The sequence below is a fragment of the Phyllostomus hastatus genome, unplaced genomic scaffold (genome assembly GCF_019186645.2).
Source record: "Phyllostomus hastatus isolate PE091 unplaced genomic scaffold, TTU_PhHast_1.1 phas_scaffold_755, whole genome shotgun sequence".
Taxonomy (NCBI): domain Eukaryota; kingdom Metazoa; phylum Chordata; class Mammalia; order Chiroptera; family Phyllostomidae; genus Phyllostomus; species Phyllostomus hastatus.
This window is the reverse complement of record NW_025334039.1, coordinates 5116932-5135312: the sequence shown is the minus strand read 5'-3', so window position 1 is coordinate 5135312 and position 18381 is coordinate 5116932. Positions and strand designations below refer to the sequence as shown.

Here is an 18381-nt window from a genome sequence, read left to right as displayed (position 1 = left end):
GACTGTCTTTGGAAGTAAGGTCAAAGGCATGTTTTTGAAGACAGGAAAATACTGAATAGGTATTACAGTGTAGAAGGAAAAGAATACAAATAGCTTAAAACATCATCACACGCAAGTATATGACATTAGGAAGGTAAAATTCTAATGAGGTAGTAAAGCATCTCTATTCTAACGAGGTATGAGGGGAGGGATAGAAGCCACTAAAGTCGCTTCTATCTATGGCTTAGTCTCTGAAGCCCATTTCTCTCTTAGAAACTAATAAAAGCAGAGTTATTTTTTAAAAAAAGAAAAAAAAAACACCTTTAGGTTAATGTAGGGACTTAAATACAAAGTTCCAGAGGAGAAGAACACGTGTCATTCAGTTCAATGCAACATAAGCCAAGAAAGAAGCCATCACAACTACCTCTCACGTGCATGAAAGGGAATTACGTACCCGACACATACAGAATGCTCATATTCTTTCAGAGTATGAAAGCCATATAACCCAAAGCTGACCTGATTTTACCTACTTTAAAGCTTTTAGTCAGTACTACCAGCGAATTACTAGATTGATATAAATTTTAAAGCCATCTAACTTTTCTTTATCTGATTCTTAAATGTAACCCAATCTTTAAACTAATTTTAGAGAAAGAATCTGATAACCAGAGACCAGTTGGTTTTTATCAGTTATATAGTGACATGCTGCCTGGATCAAACGGGAGATATTTCAAAAAATACACTTCTATGTTAAGTATCAAAAGCCTAAAAATTTTGCATATCTGTTAACCCAACAATTCTAAGAAATTATTTTAAGGAAACAGTCATGGATGTACACAAAATTCAGTGAATTATTAGTTATCACCATGAAAAGATATGTATATAGTCAAAATGTCCTACAGAGGATTAAATAAATTATGCTTCAGCCATATGATAGAATAACAGAGGAATAAAAATGGAAGACTAAAGACCTGGAAAAGATGTTCACAATATATTCAGCAAAAAAGGCAGGTTATGAAACTATGCAAATATGAGCCTATTTTTATAAAAATATACATATTTAGCAAAGTAAAAGGAAAAACAGTATCAAAACAATTGGTTCTTTCAACATGTAGGATGATTGTTGATTTTAACTTCTTCCCTTTTGCTTATTTGAATTCTCTGTGATAAAGATTATTTTTTAAATGGGAGGGGTAGTAAGGGAGTTATTATTAACCTTAGTTAGCCCAAATACACCCCCAAAGGCGCCTTCTGCCAAATTAAATGTGTCCCTTCAGCCTACATCTGGGAAAGCGCTTCTACCTTGTAAATGTGTCCTACCCAGATGAAGTTCACTCAAACTGTCTCCCTAAAGGCAGACTACACAATAAGTAATCATTGAAATACATATATAAAAGGAACCACACTCAGGTTAACTGAAAAAATACAAATCCTCACTTTAAAAAAAGAGGAACCCAAGTACATACTACTAAATTATACAAAGTTACATTATCTAAGTTTAGTTTATTGCAAATAACAAGACAGCACACTAGAAGTTGGCAGCTTCTGTTTCCCACCATTCACAGCACTCACTCAATTCTTCATTTCATTCACTCACCCATGCAAAAAAATCGGTATACACATAATGATGTCTGATGTTTTTTTGGTTTCCATAGTATAATAGGAAACGACATTTCAATTAAAAAGGTAAAATAAGGACATTTATCATCAGACTACAAAATTCCTCTTCTGAAAGAGGGATACTATGATGTTCAAAGATATGTTTTGGAAAAATCATATGCAAAGTGAAAGGGGCACCATTTCAAGAGCAGTAGGACTACATTAAACTGAAATGAATTCCAACACTCATAATAAACAAATCTAGCCTTAACAGAAGTTCCGATAAGCTAAAATTATCTTAACAGGCACAATGAACAGTGTAAACACTGTTAATGGGCACCAATTTTAATAGGGCAGACAATAATTGCTTCTGCATTCACACTTATTTTTTCAATTACATTTTTTTAAAAATGGTGCTGCTTAAGCTATGTTTTACAAAAAATTAATTTTAATAAATATGGCAAATGCTAAAAATCTAGCTAGGTTATCATGCAAGATATATAACCAAGACAAACTCAAATTTATAATAAAGGCAACTTGCATTCAAAATGAACTCTACCCTTATCCTTATATTTTATTTAAAGGGTAAACATCATGGATTAACCCAGCTGCTTACTTGAATTACAAAAGTAACATGATTCAATATGAAAATAAGAAACTGTCTACAAATCTGACAGTAATAAATTGCAATATACAATGCATACAGGAGTCATACAGAGCAACAAACTCTCGTACAAAACAAAAATATTTCAATACCTTTAAAATCCAAATTTTTCTTTAAAATCATTCATGAAAAAGATTCTCAAGTCAGAATTAACACCTCAATTAGTCAAGCATCAGGAAGCTACATTACAGCTATTTAATATACAAAGAGACATCATTTCACCAGTCCTTTCCTTCCAATGTCTCTGCTTGGGAATCAGACAGACTCCCTTGCTTCTCGGTACTTCCCACTCCACCATTTCTTCCGATCATGAAAACTGAATTTGTTGAACACCAGGAATCTAAAAATAGAAAATTTAAATTGACAAGAATTAAAGAAAAAAATAGTTTAAAATAACATGTATATTATAAACATTCAATGAATGAAAACAACAGAGAATTTAAAAAAAAACAACAGATGGTGAAAAATCAGTCTACTTTGCACCCTAAATCTCTATTCTCTCCACCAAAGGGGGACTACTTTGTTAATTTCTTGTGTATCTTTCTAGAAATCTTCTATGCAAATATGAACATGTGTATGTATTTTTAACCATTAGAGAATACCAAACAGTTATATATATATAATATATATATAATATATACATATATATATATATTTTAAATCCTGACCCAAGGATATGCTTATTGATTTTAGAGAAGGGAGAGACAGAGGGAAACATCGATCAGTTGCCTCTCGCACATGCCCTGACCAGGAATCGAACCTACAACCTCTCAGTGTACGCTGTAACCAACTGAGCCACCTGGCCAGAGCAATAATATTTAACCTTTTTATCAGGCTAATAATTATGATGTGTTGAAATTAACTACTTGTGATCAAAATCAATAATCAATTTTTTAAATAATTTAAAATACAAAGGTACTCTACCTGTTGATATGATGTTGTGTAAACCATAACATTTTGTTGTTGACCATCAGCAGTTATTAAGCCAGCTGGTAACTGGTTAGCTGAAAGACAAAAGAAAAGTCAAAGTGAGAAAAGAACTGCATCTTGGCCTGAACCATAAAACTGTGCCACTAATGTCTCACTACAATTCTGCTGCTCATCAGTATAATCATGGGCCCAATCATAAACCCCCAAATTTTCCATTTTAAAAGAGTTCCCTAAAAAGCACATTTCTTATGTAGCATTTTTTATTTTCTGAATCTTCATTTCTCTGAAATATACTTTAGCTAACTACCCATGTGTACGAATCAGCAGAAATGAGGCTGTGATTCACGGGTAGACCTACATCATGAGGGTTGGCTGGAAGCCACATTTTCATACCTAAGCAGCATATATTTTACATATGAGAAATGTAAAATGTATACATATAAAGTTTATGTGAGAAATCACAGACCTTTCATTTCACCATATGATAATATGATACTCAATTAAAAAACAGTTCAAATATATTTAAATCACAAGATTTTATATTGCAAACTATAATCCTCAACATTCCTATCTCATGTGAATCCTACACCAAAAACTAGGGGCTGTGGAAATGAATCAGAACTATTGGGGAAAGATTGTAATGTCTGCAGAATTTAAATTTTATACTTAGCCTCCACTGACTTCAAATATATGGGCATGAACTAAGACGAACTATTCAAGACAGTGCTATGTCAAAATATTCAGTGCTGTTTTCCTGAAGTACCACTACAGACATTAAATTTAGTTGCATAAATGTATCACAACACTGCTTACTAAATGCCTCCTCTGTTAGCTCTTCACTTAGTCCGTCTGCAGCTGTGACTGCCCCACCAATTCCTTTCTCTCCTTTCATTGCCTGTGGAAGGAAGACCAAAAAGAGTAACCACTGCTACTCAAAAGAAACTTTTCTAAATGAGAATGCTTACTTATTTCCTAAAATTAGGAGCTTCTATTTTTATAAATACTACACAGAGTATTTATTAACACTTCTGGCTAATTACATATGAAGAGGCCCTTCAGAATGCTAACTTTTTATATAAGTAGTAATCATCACAAAACAGTCTTAACAATGGTCTAGAAAATCTAAAATATTTATGGGTAAAATTAGTTATTCTAATTCCACACTACATCTAAAGGAAAATAGAATTCTACTCACAGATAAAATAATCTGTAAAAGACTACAAATATTCAGCTTATGAATCTACTACAAATAATCCAAGTTATCAATTATGTATATAGTCCCCAGCCACCTGGGCAGTACTGGAACAGCAAGTTTGGAGTTTAAAATTTTACTTTTTTTTTTTTTTTTACACTAAAGGTACTAAGAAAATGTTTTGAAAGCAAAGTAAGTCTTACACCAAACTTACAGTAAGGAAATGTAATTCAATCAATAATAAGAAAGGAACATGGTTATAATTCCCTCTTTTTCTCATCTAAAAGGCCCCAAGCTTTGAGATGCATTACTGAGCACTCACATGCTAAGCTCAGTGCGGTATGTAGGTTGTTCCACTTAGTGCTCTCAATAAAGCTGGGAGACAGGTACGACTGCTAGCCTCACTTGACAGACCAGGAAACCATGGCCGACAGGACTTACACAGCCTGCCCAGGATCACGGAGTTCACATGTGGTGGGGCTGGGATTCACCCTCCAGAGTCCACATTCTTAATCATTACGTAACTGTACTATTGTTATTAATAATTACAAAGGAAAAAGAAAGGACTTACAGTGAACTTAAGTGATTACACACGTCTGAGAAATGTTATATATTTTGCTATAAATTTTTAAACATTTTAAAAGTTAGTGAACAGTATATCTTATTTTCTTAAAAGCATAATAGGAGACATTTTACTTACCTCTCTGAATTTCTGAAGGTATAATTTTAGAGGTTCTACGTAACTGTCAAAGCCTAAGGTAGACATGGCGAAAAGAATATCTTCTCCATTGATTGTCTTCCGTTTCTCTTGATGGCATCTTTCACTTGCTTCGGATGTTATAAAGCTGATGAACTCACTTACACATTCTTGAACACATTCTTTGGCATCTTTTGCAATCTAAAGAGAAATATTATAGGTAAATTTGCAGGGAATATAATCATCACCTTCCCAACAACCTGCAAAATAAAAGGCTATTTACGCAGAAGAACACAAACTTCAGTTTATGACTGTGAACTTTTAATCTTTGAAATACATGCTAATAATGTTAACACATTTGTGCTATTAAAATTCCAGCCCTCAAAGTGAGAATTAAAAACTTAAATACAAGGCTTCTGCCTTGGCAACTATTCACAGAAAACATACAATTTAAGTATAAAAGCAACCACTGGATGTCCCCACCACCCCACAATGAAAACTCATTAACCAAGTATCCCAAGAAAACCCACCGGGTGATGCGTGTAGCTAGTATACTGTGGGCTGCAGACTTAGGTCATACCAACATTTAATAAAACAAACACACTGAAGTCACGTAAGGCTTACAAGGAAGTGAAATAATGGCATCTGGTGACACTTTTCCTGCTAAAAATGTGAAGTGTCAGGTTTTGAGTTTTTTAAAAAGCCTACTTAAAGAAGCACACACCTGCCACCTCATAAAAACAAGTCTTCTCTCAAGGGTCTAGGGTGTGAAAGGAAAGCTCTAGTGGACTAAACCATGCACTCCCAAAGCCACTTCTAACAGGAATGATACTCAGGATCCCTGCTGACACACACTGTCCTTCATCTCCATGCCCATATTCCATCCTGGAGAAAAGTACACCAGAGCTGGATAAATGCAGTCCAGCAAGATAATTATGTTTTATTTAACCCAGTACACCTAAAATACTATTTAAACACAGGATCCATTAAAAACTGAGATATTTTCATTGTTTTTTTTTCACTCAAGTCTTTGAAATCTGGTTTATGTTTTACATTTACAAGCGCATCTCAATTTATTCACTAACTCAAGTGCTCGATAACCATATGTGTTTTTTTCCCTTAAAACATGAAGAGGATCTCTCAAACTGGAACTACTAGGCTGAGTGATGTATTTAAACAATATATTTATTTACAAGCTTTTATTACTTTCACATATACTTTATAAGCTATAATAAAGTACATTGTATACAATATATAAGTACTGTATAAGCTACAATAGCTCTTTCTCTCCCTCTCTTCCCCTCTCTCTAAAAATAAGTAAATAAAATGTTTTTTTTTTTTTAAAGAAAAATTTAGCCCTGGCTGGTGTGGCTCAGTGGATTGAGTGTCGACCTGTGAACCAAACGACTGCTGGTTCAATTCCCAGTCAGGGCACGTGCCTGGGTTGCAGACCAGGTCCCTGGTAGGGGGTGCACGAGAGGCAGCCACACACTGATGTTTCTCTCCCTCTCATTCTCTCTCCTTTCCCTTCTAAAATTAAATAAAATCTTTAATAAAAAGAAAAATGTATTATGCAATATAAAATATTAAAAGTGTGACTTTAAGCCTGAGTGATGAGTACAGTGACAAATGAGTTTTTAAAGTGGTTCTAACAAAACTACTTTAAAAAATTCCAGTTGAATTTAAATGTACGTTAATACCTATAATTTTATTAACAATTGTTTCCAAATAAAAGGATTTTTTAAAAGTCCTTGTAACTTCCACATCAGTCCAATGACCCAGTTTTGCTGCAACATTATAGAAGTTACAGCATATGCCCAGACCTGATAGTTCTGACAATGCACCTATTCTTTTAAAAATTCTTGTATTTCATCTGCTTCCCATGGGTGGGGGAGGGGCACATTTTGGGGACAGGACAGAACTGAAGAGGGAACACTGTCAGGTAACGAGGGTTAGAACTGAAAGAAGCACGTGCTGAAAGGCTGCAGTCAACAGCTGACTGTAGTCACGAACTGTGTTCGTGCAGCTGCACAGCCCCAAGAGAACCTCGTCAGGCTTCTCCTCTGCATTACCTTTCCCGTCTGAGGGATGGCGTTTTTCATTATCCTTGCCACATTTGCTATTGGGAGATATATGTCTTGTTCTCTGAAACTTTCTTTTGAACCATTTGTGTCTTCATGGTCATTCATGCTGTCCTCAGTATCTACAAAGAAAAAATAATTTAGGTTTAAAGCTTCTTGTAATTTTTACCTCAAGATAGAAGAAAAGACTATCTTATCTACAACAATCTAGGATAAGAACTATTTTGGTCCATTTCCTAATCCTTTTTAGGGATTAGGATGATAGTTCTTTTTACCACTCTCTCAGGACCAGAACTAAATGGACTCGTTCATTTGAAACCCACTGTCTGGAACGCTTTTGTCCTCAGTTCTGCCTACTCAAATCCTACCTCCCCATTCTCCAAAAAGCTCAGTAACATCTCCACAGCATGAATGATATTCCACAAAATATCACAAGTGCCTCTGTGCATCTTTTTTTGACACATTTTATAATCCTTTTTATTTCTGATTCCCTCAATTAGATTTTTCTGCTTGAGACCCGAGATCAGCTTTTTGTCCTTCCTAGGACTTGGTAGCACCTTCCACAGAGGAAGTGCTCATAAATGTGTCACATGACTCAGCTATAAAACTTACAGACCTTGACCTATAATGATGGTCCCCTGCATATTGCTAGATTAAAAGCTAGTAAGTATGTTTATCCAAAGCCAAATGTATATAGTAAGGAAAAACTGGACTTGAATATTACTGATCCAATTGGGTTATTACTAGTGTAGTAATAGTTTTAAACAAAGCTATAGCAGTAATCCAACATTCTTACAAAAAGTGAATTTTCAAATTATGTAGATTTAGTGAAACCAAGGCTTTCACAGTACCAGTAAGATCCTTTTATGATTAAATGCATTATCTTGTAAGTAAAACTACCACTCTTTATATGAATTAAATGGGAAAGGCACTTAAGCTGATTCAATATATATTTTTATGCATTAAAAATGATGTTATCAAAGTTAACTTGTTTATGTTTTAGGATGAAATAACTAATCCTCCTCTAATTGCCTGCTACAAAAATACATCTTAACGTTTTTAATCTTGTAAGTCAGAATGCTACAAAACTAAGTTATTTATAACAAGCCATATAATAGTGCCCATTCTAACACCTGCATAGTTCAAACTTAATGTTGAATGAAAAACAAAAATAATTCTGTTCACAGGTACTAGAAATAGCTAGCAAGTCATCCTCTAAAGAATTATTTTACTTACTATACCAATTGAGTAAGAATTTTTCATGTTTAATTCTCACATAGGAAATTAGTAACAATTTTCTAAAGAAACTTTAAAAAGGTGTACTTTTATAGAACTCCTTCCTAGGACTCCATCACTCTTTGAAGACTATTTCTCATTAAAATAGCAGGGTATACCTTTTTAGATTTTCCACTGAACTGTGATGCAAGATTGCTAATTTTCCTGTAAAGACAACAGTGACCTAGAACGTCATGTTAATAAACTTCCGCTTCCGAATCCGTTTCTCCGTGTGAACCCGTCCCCACCCATGGCTTTCTTACCATCGTGAGGCTGTATGACGTAGTGACTGCCCCCTATGTAGTCTGCAGAGATCCCGAGCTGGGAGGCATCCGTTGTGGAACTGTCGCCGTCCATCTAGGAGGGAAAAACCTTGTTCAATGTTCTTCAATAAAACTTTCCTTAAAAAACAATAGATTCGGTGCTCATGAAATGTCATAGGATGGGTCAATTACATTGTTCACAGCTGTAGCTTACTAAAAGTAAACATATTTCTTGATTTGGAAGCCTTTTGGTAATGTGCCCTATCCATCCTCCGTGAGTGATGAGCGTAAGACCAACACGGAAACAAGATGAGGAAATGAATCTAAAACACACACCTCTTTCCTCTCCACTGCACAATCCTCAAATGTAGTACAGGCAGCCCTGATGTAAAACCTAACTTATCCCTAGAGCAACAAGCAAAACCAAAATGAGTAGTCTCCTGCAAAGCACCATGTGCATCCCTCTCAGTTCTCCTGCTAAAGCCTAATATTTCTAGGCAAACCCTTTCGTTCCTGATGCAGACTTTCTTTGTGGTCTCAGAGTTCCACAACAGACAACGTCTTGGTTCACACTGCTGTTTGGGATAAGAAGCGTATGGATTCCTTGCCTAATCTGCGCCATGCTGACCACACGTGCACCCGCATTTTCAACGAGCCCATCAACCTCTAATTCTTTAAAGAAAAAAGAAAAGGAAGGGGCAGGGAGGCTGGAGATCTGCATGTAAGGACAGGAAAATTACTCTCATGTAACCACAGACAAGTGAGTTGCTATTGGGGGGAAAAAAAAGGTCTGCTTAATTAATTTTGCTCAGAGCTAAAAGAATTCTAAGAGGGAAAATCTGGAGGGAAAAAAAGAGAAAACCATTAGTTTTAAACTGCCTACATCCCATTTCACCAACATGACAAATCCTGAAAGTCTTTCTGCTCTGTAAATAATGCTAAGAAAGAGGGGCTGGGGAGGGACAACAAGGAACTGGCTAATTGTGAGTAGAAAAATCTTTAATGCATTATCTGAGTAAACAGTGTAGCAAAATGTAAGTGTAGTTTATACATGCTTTGGGCCAAATCAAGACACTTGATCCTAAAATGTTCATCAAGGCCCAGGACCAGCACAAACTTGCCGTTATTAACTGCAGTATGAGTCCTTGTTGTAACACATGTCTTCTTTTCCATCTCTGTTGGATTTTTATCTAATACTAAAATACCAGGCTAGTTTCTAAGTCTTTAATAATGTGGCATTTCTTTGATGCATCTTTTGACTGTGGTATCTAATTTCATTGTAGATACAGATACATTTCCATAACCTAGTTGTTTTAAGGGAGGAGAGAACAGAACTCACCTAACCTTAAATAATGTGGAAAAGTACAGGGTACCTATTTACTAATACTTCTTAGTGGCCTCTAACAGGCGATAAACACAGTGAGCTCTGACTTTTCTTACTGATCCCTGAAAACAAGCACCCCTACTGATTAAATGTAAAGTAACAGTATCGCCTTCCCCATCCTAAACAGCTAATATAAATGAATGTGAACATTACCCAAATACAAAATGCTACATTAATCCTAAAATGCAAACAAGATACTAGGAGAGTAGTCTAATATATTGACAGATATGATGATGGATTTATTAGCCATAAAAAGAGCTCAATTAGAATAGTTGCAAACTGACTCCTTTTTACGCTGCCCTAGGTGAGATCAAGGTGCGGGAGACAGGGCCAGTGTTACAAACATACTACTAAAACCAAATCTTTTTTAAGTGGGGGAGAGGAAAAAAAGTAACAAATGCTTTCCAAAATGAATGTCCACAGGATACCAAGGACACTGTTCAAAAAAAAAGAGTCCGGGAGATTAATGTATAAATACAACATAAAAAGTATTACAAGGCAAAAATTTTAAATCCCCTTATCTTGTCATACACTGCAATTAGCAGCAAGATTATCACTTGGATTAAGAGAATTAGTCTCTAAACTACCTCAGTCTTCTAAAACTGCTTCTGAAAGTGTGTCAGAGTTGTCAGAATTAAACAAGAACAGAAACCCACCAAGGACAGTGTTCGGCTCGGAGAGTGCTCAGGAGACACCAGGTGTCACCCTCCCTCCCTTGAAGATAAGCCACACCGTCTTCTGCTTGGCTGTGTGTGTCTTGGGTTCCCCACGTTTTAGCTTTCCTGTCATTTCACCATACCTTCTGTCTGTACTATTGACCATAAAAATCCGTGCCCCATACTTAAACCCAGTGTTCCCCCATCCTCCTGAAATCTTTTGGGTTTACTGCATTCTGTAAGCCAAAAATTAGTGTTCCCATCTCTGAATCCCCAAGGACTTAGTATCTTCCATTCAACAAATTAGCCTCATCTTTGATACTTACAATATGCTATCCATACATGAGGAATGGGGGGCAGGACTTACTACATACGTCCCAAAGGTTTTTTTCTAGGTCTAAAACATCTTATAAAATTTTGCAAAAACAGACTATAGATTGTAAGCAAGCCAGTCAACAAATAATTCACCCAGTAAACAGTATTTATCAGGTTCGTACTATGTGCTAGCGATGAAGGAGTCAACACAGAAAAGTCTCTGTCCTCATCTTGCAGAGAAGACAAATGTCATTATGTAAAATGGGGGCACAGGAAAGGGGCAGGAAGCACAGCCTATTAGTATTTCCAAGGGGCAGGTTCTAGAATGGCATCACCTGGTTTGAATTCCCTATTGCTTACTGGTCATGAGACCTTGAACAAGTAGGATGAGACTAAAACACAACACGTAAAGACACCACTGTATAACAGGAATACTCAGTAAATGTGATATATGGCTATTAATTAACTAATTGTTAGTGCTAAGGAAAACAAAGATGTCTTGTTATATGCTTTGGGAGTTTATTCTGAAAGGGACCTCACTAGTGTGAGGAGTCAAGGCAGGCTGTCTTAGGAAATACTTAAACTGAGACTGAAAGATGAACAGAAATTAGGCATGGAAAGATGGGAAAAGAATGTTCCAGATGAAGGAAATAAGGGAACATAGTCCTGGTGGATAGTAGGGACTAGGTCAAGCAGTACCTGTGGACAAGAGCAAATCCAAGAAGAGTTTTAGCAAAGAGGACAAATCAATTTCTTTTTTAAAAGATCACTCTGGCTATAGTCCAGCATACAAATGAACTGAAGGGAGTTAAGAATGGGGGCAGACCAGCGAGGACCACACTGCTGCAGTCAGGGCAGGAGTCCAGGCGAGACGATGGTCACGCCCAGTATCTGGAGATCAAAAGAACAAAGAGCTGAAGAGACTTGAGTGGTCGGTACAGTCAGCAGAGGTGGTAACTGACTGGACAAAAGCTGAAGGAAGAAATGAGGATAATGCTGGGATTCTTACAGCTCTTCCTCGCCATCACCGCAGAGAATGGGGAAGGAAGAGTGCGGGCAGTGGGCAATGCGAAGGGCCTGGCTGAAGCTGGCCACCACGAGTGTAGAATGGTACCAGTGTGCCCACGTGTGACACTCACAGGCCTGGTTCATGAACAGAGAAACTGAAGTACCGAGTCCGTGCAGACGAGAGAAAGCACATGTAGGAAAACGACAAGGGAACGAGTGAAATGGTGAACCATTCCTTTCAAGGGAACTGGTAAATACGGACAAAGAGTATTTAAACCCTGTTAATTTAGTGACTATTCTATTGATTATTTGGTTCAAAAATAGTGTTCCCTAAAATATGTGAAATTAATGGTCCGCTGGCTAGGCCAATAAATGAATTTTTCCATGTAGCATTTAAACTATACTAATAATCTGTTGTACAAAATGCAGTAAACAGCGCTCTCTTTAGTAAGTTTAACACTTATCGAACACTTCTTGAACACTGCATGCAGTGTTCACAGCCCTGTGAAGGAGGTGAGAACACGGGGGTGATAGGAGGCTGACTTGCCAAAGGTGTCGCGGCACGTGGGACTGAAACCCAAGGCTTCAGATGCCAAGTACTTTACAGTATTTGCTACTGATAGTTTTTCCTATAGTCCTTATGCCTAAATCTTTCATTTGCCCCTTTGAAACTGTGCGTACACCAACTGTATACCGAAAACAATTAAAGTTGCCCCTGAAACAAGGCCAACGTTGTGAAACGGTAAGAAATGCACCTGGTTTCAGATTCTCACCAGGAGGCAGTGGTGGAACGCTGGCTCTTACACAGACCACCTGGGTCGGAAGCTGGGCTTCCACTCACTGGCTGCCTGTCTTCCCTTACCATCCTCTTTGTGCTTCGGCCTCCCCATTTTTACTCGGGGATGCTCTGAGAAGTGAAGTTACCACATAAAAAACACTTAGCAAAGAGCATGATACATAGTAAGAACTTGACCGATGAAATGCTGTATGATTACCATTCTTGCAAATACAGTTCTCATGCTTTCCAGGCATAAAGAGCGGACTCCCACTTAACCTAATTAGTCTTGTTTTCAATTCCATTTTAATGGCTGATAAAAATCTCAGTGCTGGAATGTGTCTTACTTAGGGATCACTGCGTGCAGTTCTATTTTAACAGTTAGGCAGTCACAGCTCTAGGTAGTTGTGACATGCCTGGTGTCACAGATATCGCAGCAGACCCAGAACCAAGTACCCAGACAGACCCAGTGGTATCTCCCCACTAGGTCGTCCTGTGAAATCCTGCTTGGTCCATGCCGATCTACTCTCCACCCCCTAAACATGTTACTCATCCTTAGGCTTTCAGATTTGGTGATGCCCTGCACCTTGCCACACCCCATTCATCCTGCAAGGTTCATTGGGAGGTTCATCCCCAAATACCCAGGCCTACCACACCTCTCTTCTTTTCACTTGTACTATTCTCAGAGCAGCATTTTCCATTCCACGCATAACTGTTCTCGAAGTATTCAATTCGACGAAAGCCCTACCAGATAAACAGCCTCTTAAGAGCTGGGACAAGCTTTTTATCCTATACCTTTGACAGCACTTAGGGGCCCACAGGAAACGCTTGCTACATGCCAAGTCGCTCAGGAATGAATATAGGTATTGTCTAGACTTACAAGGCATCCATCCTACCAGGTATCTCCAATATAAAATCAGTTATAATTTTGTTTCCAGCTAATTGCTGTGCAAATCTAATTAACAACCAAAATGGTAAAACCTACTTACTGTCAGGAAACAGTCAGAGCCGCGCTGTCAGTGGTGTCCAAGAACACCAGCCCGAGCCGTCCGAGTCAGTGTCTAATCCTTGCCCAGTGCCAGCCTGGAAGACAAAACATGTATTGGTAATAAAAATGTATAGCTTGCAGGCTTTCTTCCTTGTAAACTTTTAAAAGGCACATATAATTTTACCTGCTATTCTTATTCAGTGGAGTGCATGGTATAAAACGGTGCAATAAGCAAGCACCCAATAAATGTTTGTTAAACTGGAAGACTTTGGAGAACTCAAATTTTGAAAGTTGATTCCTTGGTTGTGGGGGGGGTGTTGCTTTTCCAACATAACCCTGAATTTAGTCATGCTCACCAAAAATATTCATCACAACACACCACCAAATTATGTAATGTGGATGGGAGACCAACAATTACACATCTAAACTACTTAAAATACTAACACCCCAAACAGAGTATCAGCTTAATTTGGGGAGATGGTTTCTTAATGTTTTAGAATGAGATTCGGGGGTCTGAAAGGGAAGAAAAATTTATCTCAGAATATAATGCTTCTAAATTAAGTATCTGGGATTATACTGGAAAGAAGATACACGCCATCCAGAGAACAACACAGTCAATCAAGGGCTCTATTTAAAATTTTAAAGCACTGCCACTCCGGACTACAATTTCATCTGAATAGCTCTTCAATAAATTGGTATCAATTACATGTTACAATCTCCATTTCTCATTGGTTCTTTTCATTTTTTCAAGTGAAACAAAGGAGGGGGTGTCAAAACAAAAACATCCTTTCAGTGTTAATTTTAAGGGAAGAAAATACTCATATGCATTCCAGCATGAAATCTAATAAACAGAAAAAACTGTAGCCACTGAATTGAATTTTTAAAAAGCCATTAGGAGGGTAGAGGCAGCAAAGACAGGCTGACATTGCCTGCTATAATCATAAATGCAATTTTTAATTTCTTTTCAAACATTGTCCTCTTTCTAACCCCCAAATTGCCCAGAAAATTCTTTTCTTATAGCTAGAAGTGTTATTTTTTTAAGTGTCAGAAAAAAACATTTCCTAGGAATATAAGAACCGTATGTATGTGTATTTTGCTTGGGAGTTGGGGTGGGTCTACACCTCACTACAATCACCCAAATAGTTGAGTATTTTAGATTTAGCGTATTAAAGAAAAACGCTATCACCTCATATGGTATGGATTTTCTTAAAGGCAGATTATGATATATGTGAAAGCTCAAGTGAATGCATACATCTGTTTAATGTTTGAAAAAAATGCAAATTTGTATCCAAGAAAAGCAGCAGACCCTTCCTCCACCCTCCCTTCTTCGGCATCAACAACCCGAGTTTTGCATCAATAGTCCTTAAATTAAGCTACAAGAGCAGTGAGGAACTGAAATAATTGAACTGCCTTTTAAGTAATGCCGGCTAAACTTTCCGTCGTTGACAAATAAAACTCCTGTTTATTAAAATGCCACTTGTATTGATTGGTTTACCTCATCACTTTCTGTTGCTCATTACTTTGCATACTGATGCCCAAACCATCTCGGTGAGTGATTCGGGGCACGACCCACGGAACTGTTTAAGTCCAAGAGGCTTACTGGGGTGCTGTTTTGTTTTTAAGGTGGTATGCTGCCAAAGCTTGTTTAAATTATCTTGTTATAGTACTTTGGGGGAAATTACGACTTGTGGGTGCTCTGTAATTCTTTGTTCTCGCAGAGTAATACTGCTCCTAAGGCCCAACACATCCTCCCCGCCTCCCACCCAAGACTAAACCTTAGCCCAATTCGAAAGTCTTCCTTCCCACCTTGGGGGCAAATCCAGGGACCGCAAGCCGCCAGATGGCTGCATTCTTTTCGTGCAAACCAGACTGGGGAGACCAAAGCAATTCCTTCCTCCCGGGGACCTCGCTTCCTCCCGACGAAGGTGCGCGGGCTGGCCCCGGCCCCACAGCCCCGCGGATCTGTCAGTCCCGCACTGACGCCCTGGCAAGCATCCCCCGGACTTGCCCAGCCCAGGCCCCGGCCCGCGCCCAACGCCTGCCGCCCGCCCGCCCGCCCGCCGCGCGCGGTGCCCGGGGTGCCGGGGCAGACAAAGCGGCCCGGCCCCGCATGCCTCCGCGGGCGGAAGAGGGGAGCTCCCCGGGGACCCCCGCGCGGCTGCCAAGCCAAGGGGGCAGGGTCGGGGCCAGGGGTCCGAACCACGTCCCCCCGCCCCCTGGCCGGGTTCCCGCACAAAATGGAGCCGGCCGGGGCACCGCCGAGAGGGGAGCCCGACGAGCTCCCGGCACCCCTTCCTCGGCCTCCAGCCCGGAGCTCGGCGGGGACGAGCGGGAGGCGGCCTGGCCCGCGTCCCGCCGCTCCTCGGCCCGGCGCACAAAGAGCCGCGCCGCAGCCCGGCGCCCGCTCCCCGGCCGGGCCCGCAGCGGGAGCGGCCTCGCAGGCGCTGAACCGGCCCGGCCCGAGCGGGAGGGCGGGCATGAGGGAGGCGAGTGCCCCCGGCCGCGGCGGCGTTGGCGGCGGGGACGGCGCCGGGAGGAGACGGACATTTCATTCGAGCTAAAGTGGAGTCGGTTTAGGAGCGATCATTGGCCGAAGCGAGACACAAACCTCCAATGCAGCCCTGGTTGGCTCCCGTCTCCAATCGGCTGTTTGGTTGGACAGAAAATGGCTGCGAAGGAACCAGTCCCAGCGCGGAGCTCCGCTTCCAGCACTCGGCCTCCCCTCCCTCCGCCGCGGGCCGCTTCCCTCCGCGCGACGCCCTCCCTCCGCTCCTCCCGCTCGCCCGCCCTCCGAAGCCCCGCCCCGGCCCCACCGCGTGCGCCGAGCCACCACCCTTGCGCGAGCTTGCAAAGGGCGGCGGGCGGCGGGTTGCAGGTCTAGAGGGCCAGCGGTCTATTTGCGGAGCCGGGCTTCCAGGGGCCAGGATCCCGCGCGCCGCTAAGGGTCTAGGCGGGTTTTCTTCCCACGGTGTTTTCCTGGGCCTCTGCGAAACGAGATTTCTCAGGCCTGCCTCCCTTCTCAGCCCCCACCCTCTCCCACGTGGAGGTGTATCACCCGCCTGGGTGCAGCCGGTTTGCGCCTCGATTTTTAAGAAGGGGAAACCAAGGGCAGAAGCTGCCGGCCAGGGCGACACCCGAGCCACCGGGTGGAGTTGAACAGCAGTTACCTCCTGGACTGCCTTCAGCACCTCGTGTTTTCCTTGTGTCCTTATTAACTTTGCCAAATGCCCGACGTCCCCTCTGACTGGGTCTCTGAGCTTCGGTGTTCGCTTTTCGGATTTCATTTAGGGACACAATCCTCTCCTTCAGGTTTAACAGATCCGTCAGTCTAGCCAGCCTGCACCCCAACTTAAAATTGTTGCATTTCCTGCCCCGCCCCCCGCCCTAGTAGTTGCAACCTGACATGTGTCTTTTCCCAACCAGATGACATTTAGGCAGCAAGAATCCATGGCCTCTTCTTTCCTCAGTGCAGCCAAGCTCCCTCGCTGCCTTTCCCCGACTGCAGTCTGGGTCGGACTTCCCTGGGCTGCGACCATCACGGATGGGCGAAGAGCCAGAAACCACTCAGTGCAAAGAGCGACAGGATTTCTGCACAGGGAGCCGGGAATCGCCTTCCCTTTACTTCCACTAAACAAGTGGCATGGTGCCACATTAAACTTTCCAGCTTTAATCATTTAGAAATATATAGGCATGTTTTATTTATAGAGCTCCTACTGTTTCTCTGCATATTTTAACATTTCCGGAGCAAATAACCAAAGACAAATGAAAGTCTCCAAATTATTCCAAGAGCAGCACGGAGCAATGCCGCTGTGGAATCAGACAACCTGATTTGAATTCCAGCTCCTCTTAAGGGCTTGTGACCCTGATCAAATTGCTTTACATCTGTGTGAGCGTTTCCTTACCTCCGTAATGGGGGTAATACTAGCTATTTCTTAGGCTTCTTTGGCATTAAAATAAAGTAAATACACATAAAAAGCCCTAAATTTTTTTGGTTCATTATCTCAATATCTTTATGTGATATGAATTTGAATCTCCATCAAACTTTTAAAAACTGTTATTTGCTTAAAAGGAGTAAAAATGGCCTCCTTTTCTCTATGATTACCAGTTAGGTGGAGTTTTCTCTATGATTAACAGTGAGGTGGAGTTTTAGGAGTGAAATGAGTGCTCAAAGGCAGGAAATATAAAAAAGAAGTAGTAGAATCAGAAGTATGACTAATCCACACACTAGATGAACCAAAAGATGCAAAGGTGACTGTTTTCTCTGAGCTAATGTATTATTAGGTTTAGGACCCTAAATCTAATCTACATGCTTAATTCAGATTCAACAAAAAGGTTATTCAGCTCCTACCGTTTACCAGGCACTAGGCTAGGAGCTCCAGGGCTACAAAGGTGAAAAAGCACTCTCCTTCCCCTGGGAGCTCCACACTCACGGAAACAGGGGACCTAGTCCACACTCTTTCTGCAGTCAAATCCCAGGTCATCCCACCTTGACAACCTGTCCCTTCATACCTGTATTCAGAAAGCCCCCAATAAATGTTAACCATTTTTTTTTGTAATCACATGGTGAATGAGAGAGAT

General features: G+C 40.4%; 1 protein-coding gene across 3 annotated transcripts; it reads right to left on the bottom strand.

Annotated features, from left to right (window-relative positions):
- Positions 1–652: 652 nt before the first annotated feature.
- On the bottom strand, positions 653–17101 carry NFYB (nuclear transcription factor Y subunit beta). 3 transcript variants are annotated; one of them, XM_045826690.1, is made up of 8 exons: positions 16971–17101; positions 13805–13898; positions 8678–8771; positions 7131–7261; positions 5062–5259; positions 3983–4064; positions 3164–3243; positions 653–2579 (listed from the first exon to the last, which is right to left on the bottom strand). In XM_045826690.1, the coding sequence occupies exons 3-8, from the start codon at positions 8769–8771 to the stop codon at positions 2547–2549; spliced, it is 618 nt and encodes a 205-aa protein (XP_045682646.1). In that variant the 5' UTR covers positions 13805–13898; positions 16971–17101; the 3' UTR covers positions 653–2546. The 3 variants fall into 3 exon arrangements, with proteins under 3 accessions (XP_045682646.1, XP_045682644.1, XP_045682645.1); XM_045826688.1 differs by lacking the exon at positions 16971–17101 and adding an exon at positions 16412–16557; XM_045826689.1 differs by lacking the exon at positions 16971–17101 and adding an exon at positions 15610–15818.
- Positions 17102–18381: the final 1280 nt, after the last annotated feature.

Bases quoted from the DNA above. Each gene is read 5' to 3' on its own strand.
- NFYB (XM_045826690.1), bottom strand. From the start codon at position 8,771: ATGGACGGCGACAGTTCCACAACGGATGCCTCCCAGCTCGGGATCTCT. The intron at 4,065-5,061 runs GTAAGTAAAATG...TTCCTTCCACAG, and splicing joins ACCTTCAGAAATTCAGAGAG to GCAATGAAAGGAGAGAAAGG. The intron at 2,580-3,163 runs GTAGAGTACCTT...TTCTATTTTTAG, and splicing joins ACACAACATCATATCAACAG to ATTCCTGGTGTTCAACAAAT.